Below are 15,535 nucleotides of genomic sequence, written 5' to 3'. Positions count from 1 at the left end.
GAGCCTATTTGACTTCTTTGTTGGGTTTTAATTCTTATTAGTTTGTACAGTGCTGCCAGCAAAGCATCATTTTCTTTCTGTAATTCTTCTCTCTAACATTCACACCCTGACGAATGTGTCAGGAGTGACTCAGGGTTCAGTATCTTGTCCAGTGTCTGACTGTGATTGAACTACTAGCCTTCTGATTGGTAGATGACCTGCTCTATATCCTGAGCCATAACGACCCCAGCACCTTACTGTGAAGCCACGATTATAGAAAAAATTAGACTGCAAAGCTCTTCAGATAATCTGACAACAGTTGAGTAAATTAATGAACACAGCCACAGCCAGTTTATTTCAGTAATAGTAAAGTAATGGCAAAAACCAATGCAGCCTACCAAAAATAGTGCAAAGTCTTCTCCCAAGACAGGCACAGCTTGCTGCTTGTAATCTGGAGAAAAAAATATAAATGTAAGTTTCTCTATGTGATATCTCAGGAAGCAAAATTGGCAGTGTAGACCAGGGAGAAGAATTAAAATGAGATTTTATTTTTCTGTCATGGAAATTCAGTAAAACACTTCCCCTTGTTTTGTTTTTTAATTTTTAACAACACTACAAGGTCAGAGCACTAGTGAAAAGATGCTATTATATTTATTATGGTGTGCCTTGGCTCTTAATATGTTTATAAGAATATGGATTACTGCAAACCTGAATCGAGATGTATTATATATTTAAAAGCCCGCCTTCCAACAACACAATGCTAAAAAAACAAATGTTGTAAATCTAATACGACAGTGCTAATATGCTAGTTTATTTCACAGGTATAATGTTTACTTACCACTTAGATTTTCACTTTAATACGTGAGGATGCCAGCATTTTTTTTTTTTTAGCACTGAATGAGTTCATTTCTTGTATTTTTTAGTGCTAAATACAAGATATGGTACAAGTATTGGAAAAAGTAAATATACAGCTAAAATGATGGCGCTAAAATGAAAGAGACTGTGGCTACCATGACTGTATGTGGAAAAAATGTCATGGCTGTACGCCCAGTAGTTCCTGAGATATTACAGTCAGGCCTAAAACCAGTGAACTGCCTCAAAGGACAACATTAAATCTGAAATGATTAAAATTGTATATTAAATTATTTGCATAGCAGTATTGTTTGTAAGTTGTGTTTTGTGGGAATTTGTGCAGTGGTATGGTGTTCACAAAAAGTCAAGATGGAGAGGACAGCTAGAGCAAGAGCACATCCAGCAACAGGGACACGCATAAGGAATAAAAAATGTGTGTAGCTGGAAGATGTGTGTATGAGAGTGTGCCTTTTTTTTTTTTTTAGAAGAAGACAGAGCCCATGCTGCCCCTCTCTCTCTCTCAAGCGTGAGCTGAAACAGAGAAGATAACACAAGTTTCTCTCTGCCCACTGTGAGGTAAAGAGAGGACGGAGAGGACAAGGTGGGACGCCTGCAGCAAGCTGTCTTATCTCATCCTCCACATTCAGTCCTTCACAGAGAGATGTATAAATACCACCGGAGAGGACAAACACTATTTTTTTTCGATCTGTCCGTTTTTTTAACACACATGCACATGAATGAATGCGCAAATAGGGTTCGCCGTAATTTGTCCCTCAGTGATTGTACGCAGTAGAAGTGTGGGTTCACCCTGGTGTGTAAGCTGCTTATCCATTTACCATGCCTGCTTTACGCTCTCCACGTCTGGCGGGGGGGAAATTGATTTTATATTCAGTGACCAAGTTGAATTATTTGAGCTGAATGTTATTTGTGTTGGTGGGAATTATGGAGGAGAACATAATTCATAATGAGAGGGTAAAAATAATAATCGCTTTCCTCTTCTTTTTTATTTATCTTCTAGTTCTTCCATTATACCTGCTCTCTGTGATTGAATCTAAGTGACTGTCTGAACATGCGGGACAAAAACAGAGATGCAGGCATTCTCAAAGTCTAACCTAAAATGACTTCGAAATTCACACAAACACACAAACACAAACCTATCTAAATGTAAATCATGTATTTCCCCCCCATGCTTGAGGGAAAACTTGATTCTCACTACCATGCCTCTCACAGGCAGCAGTTTCCTCAGGATGTGTTTTCAGGGACAGGCTGTGGATTGCTGCAGCCCCTGGGTATTTGTGTGTCTGTCTTTGCGCACGTGTGTGTGTGATTGTAGATGAGGTTATAGGGTGTGGAGAGCTGATGAGATGTTGAGGGCAGATTAGTTCTCTAGTGTGTCAGATGATCAGTGTGTGTGTGGTCTCGTGTGCGAGAGCGCATTAATGGTTGTTGGTCTGATCTCATCTAATCTCTCAATGAGAGAGAGCAGCCTTCTTTCGGCTCTTGAACCTCTTCAATCAGCGATAACATCGCAGCCAACATGTCCCTACACCCATACTGATGTAGCACATGCGTGTGCCCTCCATATATTCCAGCTGCAGCTGTCACATGATTCTGCGTGTTGATGCCTTTGCTTTTTTTTCTCATTTCTTTTTTGCATGTGTCTGTAGTTCCTAGCGGACCTTGAGAGCAACCCTCTCCTCCGGGAGAGTGTAGAGTGCCAACGCCTCCTGATGGAGGGGATGAAGTATCACCTTTTACCCCAGCGTCGGCCCCTGCTTCAGAGCCCCCGCACTCGGCCTCGCAAGGCCACCGTAGGGGCCATGTTCGCTGTGGGTGGCATGGATGCTACGAAAGGTACAACAGCATCTCACATCCAGACACAGGTGATGCTGTGGTAGAGGAGGACTGAGCTTACAGTTAAACTGTGACAAATGCTACAAACTGAGAGTCGGTAACTTCCATTTAGAAAAGCTTTGTTCTGATTGATGCCCATTACAAACAGAAGATTTCAATAGATGGGGCATCTCTGCTCACAGCCACAGCTGACATTACCATATTAAGGGTATTCCTTCACTAAACAGGCTGTTTAGGGTAATCTGAAGGGTTTTTTTGCTTAAAGGAATTACTTGTACATTTGCTGACCGCATGTGTAGTGTGAGGAACCGAGTCGGTTCTACAGGAAGTAAGGACAAGCATAATAGGTTCACCTTAATAGCTTAACAGATTCCACATTAATGAGCAGCTCCTTTAGTTCTACCTTTAAATGAAATATTTAGCATCAGTGTCAACAGGTTTAACACTATCCTACAACTGTGAGAAGGCGTTATCAAGAAGGTGCAAGTTTGAATTGTTTTTTTAATGCATAAAAGGACAAAGTGTGAAAAAGTACAGTTTAGAGAGTTTCAGAATTAATAGCACGTACTTCTTCTTCTTTCTTTCTTTTTTTTTTTTTTTTTTCAGGTGCCACGACTATTGAGCAGTATTGTTTACGTCGAGACGCCTGGAGGCAAGTTGCCACCATGAGTGGACGGAGACTACAGTTTGGTGTAGCAGTCCTCGACGGGCGTCTCTACGTAGTTGGAGGGCGAGACGGACTCAAGACACTCAACACTGTGGAGTGTTACAACCCACACAGCAAAACCTGGAGCGTCATGCCCCCCATGTCCACACACAGGCATGGCCTAGGTGAGGGCAGTTTGACAACTTATATTTTCTTTTCTTTTTGCTTTAGATTTTGAATTTTGAGTCAAGAAGGTAGGTGTCCTGTTTGGGCTGTATTTATACTTTATCTCTAATTTAGTTGCCTTCGATACACTCCTGCATGTCTTCACTTTGTGCTGTTCTATAAACTGGACTTTACCTTACAAATTTTGATCAAAACAGAAGCTTAGATGCACCTTACAGACACACCCTGCTCCATTGTGGATAAACTGTGTCCCAAAGATATTAAGCACTGTGATATAAAAGTAAAGTTTTGAAGAAAAAAAATATTTGGTTATGAAATTGGATTCAATCCTTCAAACGTTGTCCTTACACTTGCTTCCTAACGCAATAAAGTGACAAAAAAGAGCAACTCAACTGCAGCGGATCAGCAGATTCGGTGCCACGGCTCAAGAACACTTCAGCAGGCTGGTTTGAGCCCATGTTTCTCATTTGAAAGGCATCTCCCCACTCGCAGCAGTGTCCTGCTATTACTATAACAACATTTGATAAGGCGTGCTGTGCTGTTTTATTGTGTTTACGAAAGTGTGCAAGTGTGTGAACCGTGGTGGGTTTTCAAACACATCTGGCAGCACAGATGTTTAGGCAGATAAATCCCTGAAGTACAGAGGTGTCAACATGCTGCTAACTCTACATGCCTAATGCCCTGGGTGTAGTTGCACACACACATAAAAACTAACACCTCTTGTCCTAAAAGTATGATGCTTTATATGTGTGATGCTTTGCTTATCCTGGCTGATTTGGTTTTGAGAAGTTTTCATGATTTAATAGTACGTGTGTTTATCTTCTGCAGGTGTGGCTGTTCTAGAGGGACCCATGTATGCAGTAGGAGGACACGATGGCTGGAGTTACCTCAGTACAGTGGAAAGGTGCAAAATAACTTCACACTGCTGTTTTTTTTCTGTGATATCAACCCAGCTTTTTAAAGGGTCAATTCATCCAAATTATTAAATAGTGTCACTTACTTTGTCTGGTAGTTAGTCATATGGGTAAACTTGGGTTTGTATGACCAGGTTTTGCTGTTCATATCCCTGCTTTTTTATACTGTTTTTCTGTGGAGAAACGGCTGTCTCTCTTTAAAATGACATTTTACTGTTGACAGATATTTTGATTCCCTTCTTAAACATTACATATTTCATTATTGGTAAGGCCTAGGTCACACTGGGTTGCAACCACTGGTCACGAGGAAAAAATGGACGTTTCCTGAGCAGTTAGTGAGGGTTGTTTGAGTTTGATGGCAGCTGCTGTGAAATGATTGCTAAAGCCCCACTCACACATTTTTCCCTAGTGACTGGAGGTTGCCAGGGAGTTGCTGACCGGTCTCTAGCCTGTGTGACTGAGACCTTAGAGATACAGGTTTTTATGCTGTGCCTTGAGCAGGATTGAGAAATTACACTGTGTCTGTCAGGTGGGACCCTCAAGGACGCCAGTGGAGCTTTGTTGCAAGCATGGTTACACCTAGAAGCACAGTGGGAGTAGCTGTTCTCAATGGCAAGTAAGTGATCTCACAGTTCCCCTCAGGTAAAAAGTTACTCAGATTTGCTTGTTCTAAGTTATATTAAGTGCATTCAATATTAGCGCATCTGTTTTAGCACAAAACACAGCTTTGGCCGTTTGTTATGGAGTGTAGACGTTTTGGTTTTGGAATTAGCATTTTGCATCTGTTACACATAGCGAGCCATATAATTTGTTAGTTAATTCAAGTTTAAAGGGCTCCAAAAGGCATCAACATCACAAACGCAATGTTTGTTGCCCCTGATATGTTGCTGTGGACATTTGGAAGTAGCAGAATGCAACCTCAATTGAAATATAAATGTAAATATAAAAAAATAAACTAGGATGCTCAAAGTGCAGCATTAAATTACATATTTCAAAGTTAAATAATACCAATACAGACAAGATACTACAAATGAATCATAGTGCAGGCGCCAGGGGGGTTAAAATGTGATATTCTATATTTATTTGAATGACTTTAAGCAAAAGTATCTGCCAGCTAAGCTTGAAGCCAGTGTTACCAGCTGCTGATATTTCTCTCAAAAATCAAATAAAAAATAATTTTATGCAAGATGTGACTTGATACGTGTGGCATAAAGAGAAGATTTTGTAAATATTTTGTCATTTGAGAAACGTGAGACCTGAAACCTTCACAATCTCGCTCTTTGTTTGGAAGATAAAAGTGTTACGTTTATACTACTGTCACTTCCCACCTTCTTCTGTAAGACACGTGAGGCAGTAATGGAAAGCATAACAATATTCATTCACACACATGCACACACAGACGAACATTTATTTAAATAGCTGGATTTAATAAGGCTTTAGGGCTTTTAGTGCCTCGCTGGCCAAAGAATTGGAAGTTATTAGAATCAAATATTGCATGTTGTTTTTATTATTCAGGGCCTCAGAGACAGTGAAATGCTTTATAGATGCTAATTAATACAGAAGCAACGGCTAACCTTGCCCAGCAGTTTTGTGTGTGTGTGTGTTAGTGTGTGTGTGAGCATTGCTGTGTGCTTTGGTGAGTGTGTCATGTACTGTATGTGCTGTGTACTCTCAGAGCGCTTTGCCTGATGGAACTTATTACTTGCTTGACTGGCCCCGTTTCATTTTTTTCTTTACCGTCCCAACTTCACATCCATGGACACACACACACACACACACACACAAGGACACACACACAGACTGACTGCTCAGGGTTGTGTTGCACCAAGAGTGATGGCTGATTGATTTTTCCCACCTCATTTTGCCCTCAAAAAAACCTTCACAAGCTACACACACAGACACACACATATGCCTGTCTTCCACCTTGTACCATCTGCTTCAGTGTCACGAAACTGAAAAGGGACTTCCAGGGTCCAGAAATGTTCAGAGGGATAACACCATCTTCCCTCTTCCTCAGATTGTATGCAGTAGGAGGTCGTGACGGCTCATCCTGCCTGCGTTCAGTGGAGTGTTTCGACCCCCACACCAACAGGTCAGAGACCGGGGACTTCATCTGTCAGCAACTAATTGCTGTCTCCTATTTTGTTTCCTGTCTACATGTTCCTCTAGTGAAGCGCTTCTTCCTGTTAGGTTATTTACCCACAGATCAAAGGAGACTAGTAACCCTCACAGGATGTTAGAACAGACAACACTGAAAAAAGCTTGTCATGTACTTTGATTAAGGTCTACTGGAAGGACTGGAAAGAGTAAAGTAATTTTCAAACAATATGTTTCCCTCTCCTTTTTTTCTAACTGTATTCTTCATTTTTAGGTGGAGTGGTTGTGCCCCTATGGCTAAAAGGCGTGGAGGTGTGGGCGTGGCCACGTGGCACGGGTTCCTGTACGCCATCGGAGGCCACGATGCTCCGGCGTCATCCCTGGCATCTCGGTTAAGTGATTGCGTGGAAAGGTGAGTCCACATTTATGAATGTGTTTGCTTGATTTGAAATATGCTAAAGTATTGTGGTGCTTATAATGTGTCTGTCATACAGTGGCAGCGTTTGTAAAATTAATGGAAAGATTTTAGTGTCTTTTGAATCCTCATTGCAATGTGCAGAATTATTACTCATTAATCTTGCTAATGAAGATACTAAATGGGAGCAGGATTTGACCTTGATTTAGTATTGTGTGTATTATAATTGAGTGTAAGACTACTGTCAGCGCATCAGTAAGAAAGGACATTTGAATCTCTGCTCAAGGACAAAGATGCAGCTGCTTACATGAACAAATGAACTGGACAGTGCAGCACACTGTGGCTTTGGTAGTGGGAAAGCAAGTGTGATAAAGAAATCACAACAAAGATTTGTGTTCTTGACTTTTCTACCACAGTGTTTGATTGTTTTTAACAGTTTTGGTTGTAAAATCGTAGAAACGTGCTGATTTCAATTATTGGATATATGTATATATATATGTGTATATATATATATATATATATATATATATGTATGTATGTATGTATGTATGTGTGTGTGTGTGTGTGTATATGTGTGTGTATGTGTGTGTATATATGTGTGTGTGTATATATGTGTATATGTGTATATATATAATGTATAATAATTTTTACGTTATTTTTACATTTACATTAATTCTGTATATATTGTATTTCGCAGGAATAGTTGAACACCTTGAAAAATGGGCTTATTTGATAGGTTGAAAAATTCCCTGTGAAATATTTAGTTGAAGTCATTTTTTTATCTGCTTAGCTTTGCGCACATGTTGCAAAACAAGGAAAATAGTTTTCCTGGTTACGTCCAAAGTTTGAAAAAATACAGGCGAGCAGATCTACAGCTGATGAAATCCTACACATACATTTAATTAGGTACATGTAGCTGCTGTAAGAACACAGTTTGTGATTTTGGTGAGACTAACGTCACTATTTTATTGACTTGTTTATACCTACCCACACTTTATTCCAGATTTGGCTGGTGAGCAGAGATCTCTGTAAAGGTGTGTTAGTGTCATACAGTGATGAAACAAATCTGTGAAGTTACTGTGTCCAGCTGTTTTGCTAAGAAGTGGTCACAGCATGTGACTGAAGCAAGATCCTGTCATTTCTGTTTTGTGAAATTAAACAAATGAGATGGCACAAAGTGAGGGGTGAAAATTAGGTATTTATTTTTGAATAGCCTGTTTTCCTTTACTTCCAGTATTCATGTTAAGCTGAGCTAATGAACATCATCTCACGCCAACTTCAAACCACTGAACTACAGTGTGAACTCCTATGTGCAGGTATGACCCTCAGACAGATGTGTGGACAGCTGTGGCTCCCATGAGCATCAGCAGAGATGCCGTAGGTGTTTGTCTCCTTGGTGATCGTCTGTACGCTGTGGGCGGGTATGACGGCCAGGTGTATCTCAATACTGTGGAAGCTTACGACCCTCAGACAAACGAGTGGAAACAGGTACTGTATGCAGACACGTGCACAGCGCAGCAAATCTGTGTCTCTTTAACCTCATTCACTGCATTTTGTGTATTCACAGCACTTCACTTGTTCCACATTTTGTCATGTTCCTGTCTCAGAGGTCCATGGACCATTAGCCTGGTCTGTGCTCTGACACTGTCAACTATTTGACCTTATATAGACAGGTGTGTGCATTTCCAAATCATGTCCAATCAACTGAATTTCCCAAAGTGGACTCCAGTCATGCTGTAGAAGCATCTGACCGATGACCAGTGGAAACAGGATGCACCTGAGCTCAGTTTGGAGTGTCATTGCAAAGGCTGTGAATACTTCTGTACATGTGATTTTTTTGGAATTTGAAAATTTAATTTAATTCAGTTTGGAATAAGACTGAAAGTATGACAAAATGTGAACCAAGTGAAGCTTGAGAGTATCCAGAGAGGGCATCCAGGTATGAACACACACACACTGATTGCAGTTCAGTAAAAAACGTGTAGTAAAACACAAATGTACAATCAGTAGATGAAATGTATAAACACTCAGTCACAGTTTGACCTTCCCACAGCTCCTCTCCGATGTATCTTGGCATGTTTTCATTGTTATGTAAATGTGTGTTTTCCTCCTGCTAATATTGTCCTTGCCGCTGGATATTGCCGCTCAAAGTTGAGTGATCTCATTCAGCGGCTTTCAGGAGTCTCTGCCACTCTTCAGTTTATACCCCATCTCCCACGTAGGCTCAGAGGATTTCCAACTTTGGTTGGCAGATTTTTCTGTTAAAATTTGCCATTTTAGAGACAGGCACCATGCTGAGAACAAGAGAGGTGTGGGAGGAAGGAAGCAGAATGCATTGAACTGCTCAGACTGGCAGGGAGGGACGAGGACAAACTCAGATGAGAGAAGAAATGCTGAGACCATTAAATATGTCCTGTATCTACTGTCAGAGACTTAAACAAACAAATCAGTTGGTGTATTGTCAGTGCCATCCTAGTGGCATCACTTCCACTCTTGGCTTTGGCACAAATCTGTCAGTCACAATAATGCCAAATCGAGTAATATAGGTGCTAAAAGGAGGCTCAGCATGGTTTGTCTGTGCAGTAACAGTGATGTCAAACATAAGCACTGATGCCTTCTCTTTGTTCCTCTTTTTTTATTATTATAAATTATGGGGAAATGAGTCCGTTTGTTCAAAATGATATTAGAAGAAATTACCTTGGCATTTCGGCATAAAAACCTGTCAGCTGGTTCAGGTGGTTGACTCATGTCTGCTGCTGCAGTTACAGCTTCACTGTGTTCCCCTGAAGCTGTGCTGTCACCACTTACTGATGCTCTTTAAAACACCACCTCCACCACTCGGTTATCATCGTCACTTTCTGCTCCCTGCTGGGCTCACTGTTGATATCAACAGCATGCATTCCCTGCAGTCACATAATAACCCATTTCCTTCCGTTCACTTTCAGGACCCGTTTACTCCAAATAACTATGATGGGTTATTTCCATCTGCAGTCAGTTTTTGTTTGGCAGCATCACTCTATTCTGGGATCTCCCTCCCATTCGGTGCATTTACAGTTCTGGTCAAAAGTTTACGTACACACATCACTGGCCTGAGTGTTTTTTAAAGTCATTAAAGATGTATGCTATACAATCATTGCACCCTGGAACAAAAACAGAAAGAAATAACGAAATAGCCCAAAATTATCGTGGCCATGAGTGTACGTAAACTTCTGAGCACAGCTATACACACAAGTCAAGTCAAAAATAGCACGATAGGGACACCGTAGGTTGCAAAGAGGCTTGCAGAGGCAGCAGAGACTGCAGCTGAAGCATCTTAAAAGTAAGCTCTGGATGAGGTTTGATAGTAAAACTGAAATTGGCTGCCACTGAGATCATCCATCACCACCTAATAGATCCAGACTGTGGAGAATAGCACACCTAAAGCAGCCAACAAAGTCATTTCAATTCTGTTTAGCTTTTTTTTTTTCTCAAGCTTTAAATTATATCAAGTAGTCTTCATTAGTAAATTCGGCGTAGTCAAGAGAGTGCGCGTCTGTGTATCAGCACGTGTGTGCTATCCATCTGTATATGTTAACAAGGTGCTTATAAACTTTTAAGTCAAACAGGATATTATCATTCCCATAGAGTCATGTTTCTAGTTAGTTTTTTGTTTTTTTCTGGTATTGACTCGTGTTTTGGGTGGTAAAGTTTGAAGGTTGGCGGTTGGATTCCTGGCTGCTCCAGCCTGCATGCCAAAATATCCTTGAGCAAAATACTGACCCCTACAATCAGAACCCAAAGTCCCGATGCATTGATTGGAGTGTGATTGTGTGTGTGAATGTTAGATAAAAATCACTTGTTAAAAAAAGTGCTCTTTGAGTAAGTAGATTGCTGTATAAGAATCAGTCTATTTCCCATTATTTTGGATCACTACCCTCGGGCACGGGGCAGATATTCTGCTGTAGATTTATTTACAGCATTTGTACTCAAAACTGTTTTTTTTTTATTGAGCCAAAATCAATAAATTTGTTCCCCCAAAAGACTAAAATGAAATTAAATAATTGCTCAAGTGAGCTGCAGACCATTTAAAAATATAGCCGTATACAAATTTGCAGTCTTTACATTCAACGTTTTCAAAACTATGAAACAATGCAAGTCAGTAGTTTAATAGTAATTTTCAGTTATATAAACAATCCACATCTCTGACTGTGTTCCTCATGTTTGTCCTGTTATCTTTGCAGGTAGCACCTCTGTGTCTGGGCAGGGCAGGCGCGTGCGTGGTGGCTGTCAGACTGTGAAAGCACAACCTCACATAGTAGATGGCAGACTGTTCACCATATGGCTCGCAGACCCTCCTCTTTGCCACCGCCGACACTGCTGGGGACACCGAGAGGTCTTTCCGGCCACACCAGGAAACTGTTTGCGAACACTCTTCAGCAAAGACACATTTTACTCTGCGTAATGCCGACTAATCCTTCAGATTTTAGGCAGATTAGGGTTCAGGTACATGTCAGTAGCTCTCCGATAAAGTTCTCACGTCCCGATACTTTGTGCCACAGAAGTGAACTGCCAGAAATACACATGGCAGAGAGGAAATCTGCAGTGTTTATCCGAGCTCGACAGAACAGCTGTCCCACACATACCGTACGTGCACGTGTAAATCTACACGGCTGCTTTCAGCTCCCATTTGTGCTGAGTAAAAAGGTGGAAGACAGAGCGAGATTGTCAAAACTGCCTCATCACGTTACGCTCTTCGTTTCTCCAAACAGTATCTGATGCTGTGTACTGATGCTATTTTAAGATAGTCCCTATTATTTTTATGCTGCAGTTGGCAAGTGCTCTTCTTCCCCTTGCTTTTTCCCACCGTTACCCGCCGACAGATGAAAGAAAGACTTTTGACATAATCAGCACACCCTCACGAACAGCGATTCTGTGAGGAACTACAATTTTCATGCAAAAACATTTCATGCTTCATCAAATATTTCTGCGCATATGTCTTCCATGTTGCATCAGCTCACATCTGAAGCCTCTGCAATGCTGCGGTATGAAGTTTATCTCAGCTTTTTAATATTTTATTTTTCTTTAAGTTGCGCCAGAAGATTGTCCAACTTTTGACTTCGTTATTTGTTTTTAACTGCCATTTTTGCACAACTCTAGGTCCATTAAGCAGGATATTTGGGTTTGAAGTGTGTGTGCGTGTGTGTGTGAGATGATAATGGTGATAACACTGTGATCCTTTGTTGATCCCTGCAGGAAAATTTTGTTTTCAATTTCCCCCAGACCACAGGGTCAGCTATTTACAGACAGGGTCTGTTCAGCTACCGTATTTTTTCCCTCCGCTGTAGAGGTTTCTTCATTTCCTGTGTGTGTGTGTGTGTGTGTGTGTGTGTGTGTGTGTGTGTGTGTGTGTGTGTGTGTGTGTGTGTGTGTGTGTGTGTTGGGTGCTCAGAAATTGCAAGGAGTATATTTTTATCTCAAATGAGAATCTTCCCCTCACCACATCTTCAATTCCCTGCTGCTTTCTCTTCATCCCCGTTTTCCCACTTCATCACCACACGAACACACACACACACACACACACGTTTGCTTGCACCGCTTTGCTTTAGAGCCCAATTTCAGGCCCAGAAAAATGAACAACAGACCATGTAATGAGACCATGAATTTAATAACGTTGATTCAGCCGGTGCCGATATTTTGTTTGATGTCGAGTTCAAAGCGTTATTGGATTCGATGCTACTGTAGACAAAACATAAGACATGAGGGGCAGATGAATGCTGTGGAACAAACTGTGGGTCAGGAAACGTAAGGAATGCAAGGTTCTGACAGCAGATTCCCTACCGGCACACGGCACAAAAATGTCATGCTGCATCCTTAATTGTGCATTTCCTGTCTGTTTCCTATTGGTCATGTTGTGCGTGTGTGTGTTTGTCTGTCTGTCCAGTGCAGAGCAAGGAAACTCCTGACAGTGAGAGGCAAAACAGGCTTCCTCTCTGAACTGACAGATGTAGGGCTAATGTAGCCCCCAGGATGCACTTTACAAACACACACGGACATATTGCACACACACAAAGACACACTTAACCACACAGCTGAAAGCCAAGCGCCCCAGGAGCCGGTGAAGACTGAAAAGCCGCCCAAATTTGCCAGCTTGACATCTAAAGAGCGGAGACGCGAAGGCTCTCAATTCCCCTCTGCCGAGCTGATGTTTATTCAAGCCTAATGCACTGCTGCATTATTCTATTTTCTCCCCCACCCTCGCTTGCTTCTTCAAACCTGCCTGGTGTTTATTTAGAGTAATTCTCTTCAGATCACAGCAGAAGAAGTGTGTCATCTCCACTGTGTCGTATGATTTCAGCAAGAGGTTAAAAATAACATAAAACACATTCCAAATCTAACTATAACTGTATATTATGTACATAAATAAATATAAAGTCTGAATGTAGTCTTACTGCATTACGGTGTCTATATTATACACTTCCCACTGAAAATGCTGTGTGTTATTGTGTTTTGTTTTTTGTAACATGAATTCAGATGATGAAGCGATGTAATAAAAGCGGTCAGTGGGAAACTGCACAGCTGCTCGTCTTTTACAAAATACATTATGTATGTACAATATATGCTGCTGTAGCTATCATTGGTCTTTTATACATTAAAGTCAAGATGTGATTTACCACTTCCCGTGGCTTTTTCCCTGCTCGACAGAGGCGTTTTAACAGCAACAGCTAATCATGTTTATGCTACAGATGTTGCAGCTGGCAGTTTGCGTTTGTCACATTCACAGTAAATGCCACTGTGGTGTAAATTTGGCTCTTATTTCTAACAGCACCCCCATTGGTGCGACTCCAGCCAAGGCCCTTTGCAGTTCAAAGGTTTCTGTGCAGGTTTTTGGCTGCTGAAGTGCAATTCTGAATGTATTTTCATGTGCCTGGAGGTTAATATGGATCCTCATTAGTCTTAAGTGCAGCTCCTCAAATGTAAAAGCTAAACACTGAACCAGAGACGCCACAGCTGTTCGAGGCAGAGTGGAACAAGTGTGCAGGGAGGAGGAATGGGGGCAGTTTATAGATATTTTAGCCTCAGGACAGTGACCAGTAGGCAAGTGATTCACTCTGATATTTATTGCAGAGGAAGCTTTAAATCATAAGTGCTTCTGACAAACGACTCCCGGTGGCGTTCAGAGATGATGCTGGTGACCTTGTCTTGCCGCCTTACTGCACCTGAGTCTATTTCCCCTGACAGCAGCAAGAGGGAGACACAAAGTGGTCTGCTTCATTCTGCATCCTACACTTGGAAATAACCGGTAAACACTTACATCTGTCAACATCTGCATCAACGCAGCAGCAGAATAAAGCAGATATGCTGTGCAGTCAAGCGCTTGTGAGACCCACAAAACTGTATTTTTAATTCTAGTAAAGACCCTAAAGTTTGTGGAGACTGACTGGTGTGAGTGTGTATAAAAAGTGTGTATAAAATCCTTTATGTGGCGCCCAGTAAAAGCACTATATGGCTTCAATAAAGAGCTGGAACAAACAGAAGGAAATGACAGATACTGTGAATTAAGAGCAAATTTCCTCTTCATTTTGGGGAAAACAAATGGGAAAAGGTGCGTTCATTACTGATGGTGTCATCACGGTGCTGGCACTCGTGCAATCCTTCATCCACAAATGGTGTCATCACTTTGCGGCAAACTCGATGTGTAAATTTTTACACGTGTTTGTTTTGCCTACGTTTTAATTGCAGCTTTGAGAAAGAAAGTGTATGAGTGCACTTTGTTGTGTTAACACTGTCAGAATATTGATTTGCAGACTAAAAATTCATCATAGATGTTTACAAGTCAACATCATGGTGACAGTTTTGTCACAGTTGTCGCATTTGGAGCTTTTAAACCACCACGGGTTGAAATTTGACTGTTTTCATATCCGTGATCACTGGGGCGAGAAAAATCATCAGCTGAAGATTATGAGATGCACTAAAATAAAAAGCTCCTTAGGAGGATCTCAGTGGTTACTGACGCGGATCTGTCGACTGCCAAAACTGCCTCCTAGTATCCAACACACACAGGGTGACTCCATCTTGCATGTGTTGTGTTTGGATTGCTCTGTATTCTGGTTGTGTGGTCTTGATAAGGGCTCACTGTATAGTCTAGGACTGATTCTCAGTTTCAAGATTGTATGTAGCATGATTGCATGTAGTGCTGTAATAATGCCTTTTATCTTTTATCAGTATTAATAAATGCATATACAGCAAAAGAGAAATAGGATTGTCGTGCAGGGGTAGCCCGAGGTTCAGTACCAATTAACCTGCCAAAAATAGAATATTTAAGGAACTGCTCTCCTGCAAGGCTCCTGTGCTCTGCTAGACACTGAATGCCTAGAAAGTGTGGAGAAAAAAATAATACCACAGGATTGACAAAAACCTCCAGGATCAGATTTGTTTAAAAGAAGGGAAAAAAAAAAACCTTAAAAAGAACATAAAGATATTTCAAAGTATCTTTTCAGGGCAACTTGTAACACCTACATAAAACTTGCATGATTCCTGGAGGGCAGAAACATATTCATTTGGGATTTTTTTGTGAAAGAATAAGGAGGAAGGAGCAGAAAAAAAATACCATGA

General features: G+C 41.1%; 1 protein-coding gene across 3 annotated transcripts in view; it reads left to right on the top strand.

Moving 5' to 3' along the window:
- The window catches only part of klhl5 (kelch-like family member 5), a 65,182-nt gene extending 51,585 nt beyond the window's left edge, over positions 1-13,597 (top strand). For all 3 annotated transcript variants that reach the window (XM_004564293.6, XM_004564292.4, XM_076884937.1), the window contains exons 6-13: positions 2,499-2,685; positions 3,292-3,516; positions 4,346-4,421; positions 4,961-5,047; positions 6,449-6,523; positions 6,803-6,940; positions 8,260-8,431; positions 11,164-13,597. In XM_004564293.6, coding sequence (XP_004564350.1) covers positions 2,499-2,685; positions 3,292-3,516; positions 4,346-4,421; positions 4,961-5,047; positions 6,449-6,523; positions 6,803-6,940; positions 8,260-8,431; positions 11,164-11,220 — 1,017 coding nt within the window. In that variant the 3' untranslated portion in view covers positions 11,221-13,597. The remainder of the gene's footprint in view (positions 1-2,498; positions 2,686-3,291; positions 3,517-4,345; positions 4,422-4,960; positions 5,048-6,448; positions 6,524-6,802; positions 6,941-8,259; positions 8,432-11,163) is intronic.
- Positions 13,598-15,535: the final 1,938 nt, after the last annotated feature.

Source organism: Maylandia zebra, linkage group LG6, assembly GCF_041146795.1.
Source record: "Maylandia zebra isolate NMK-2024a linkage group LG6, Mzebra_GT3a, whole genome shotgun sequence".
Classification (NCBI taxonomy): Eukaryota; Metazoa; Chordata; class Actinopteri; order Cichliformes; family Cichlidae; genus Maylandia; species Maylandia zebra.
This window is presented reverse-complemented; position numbering and strand designations above follow the sequence as displayed.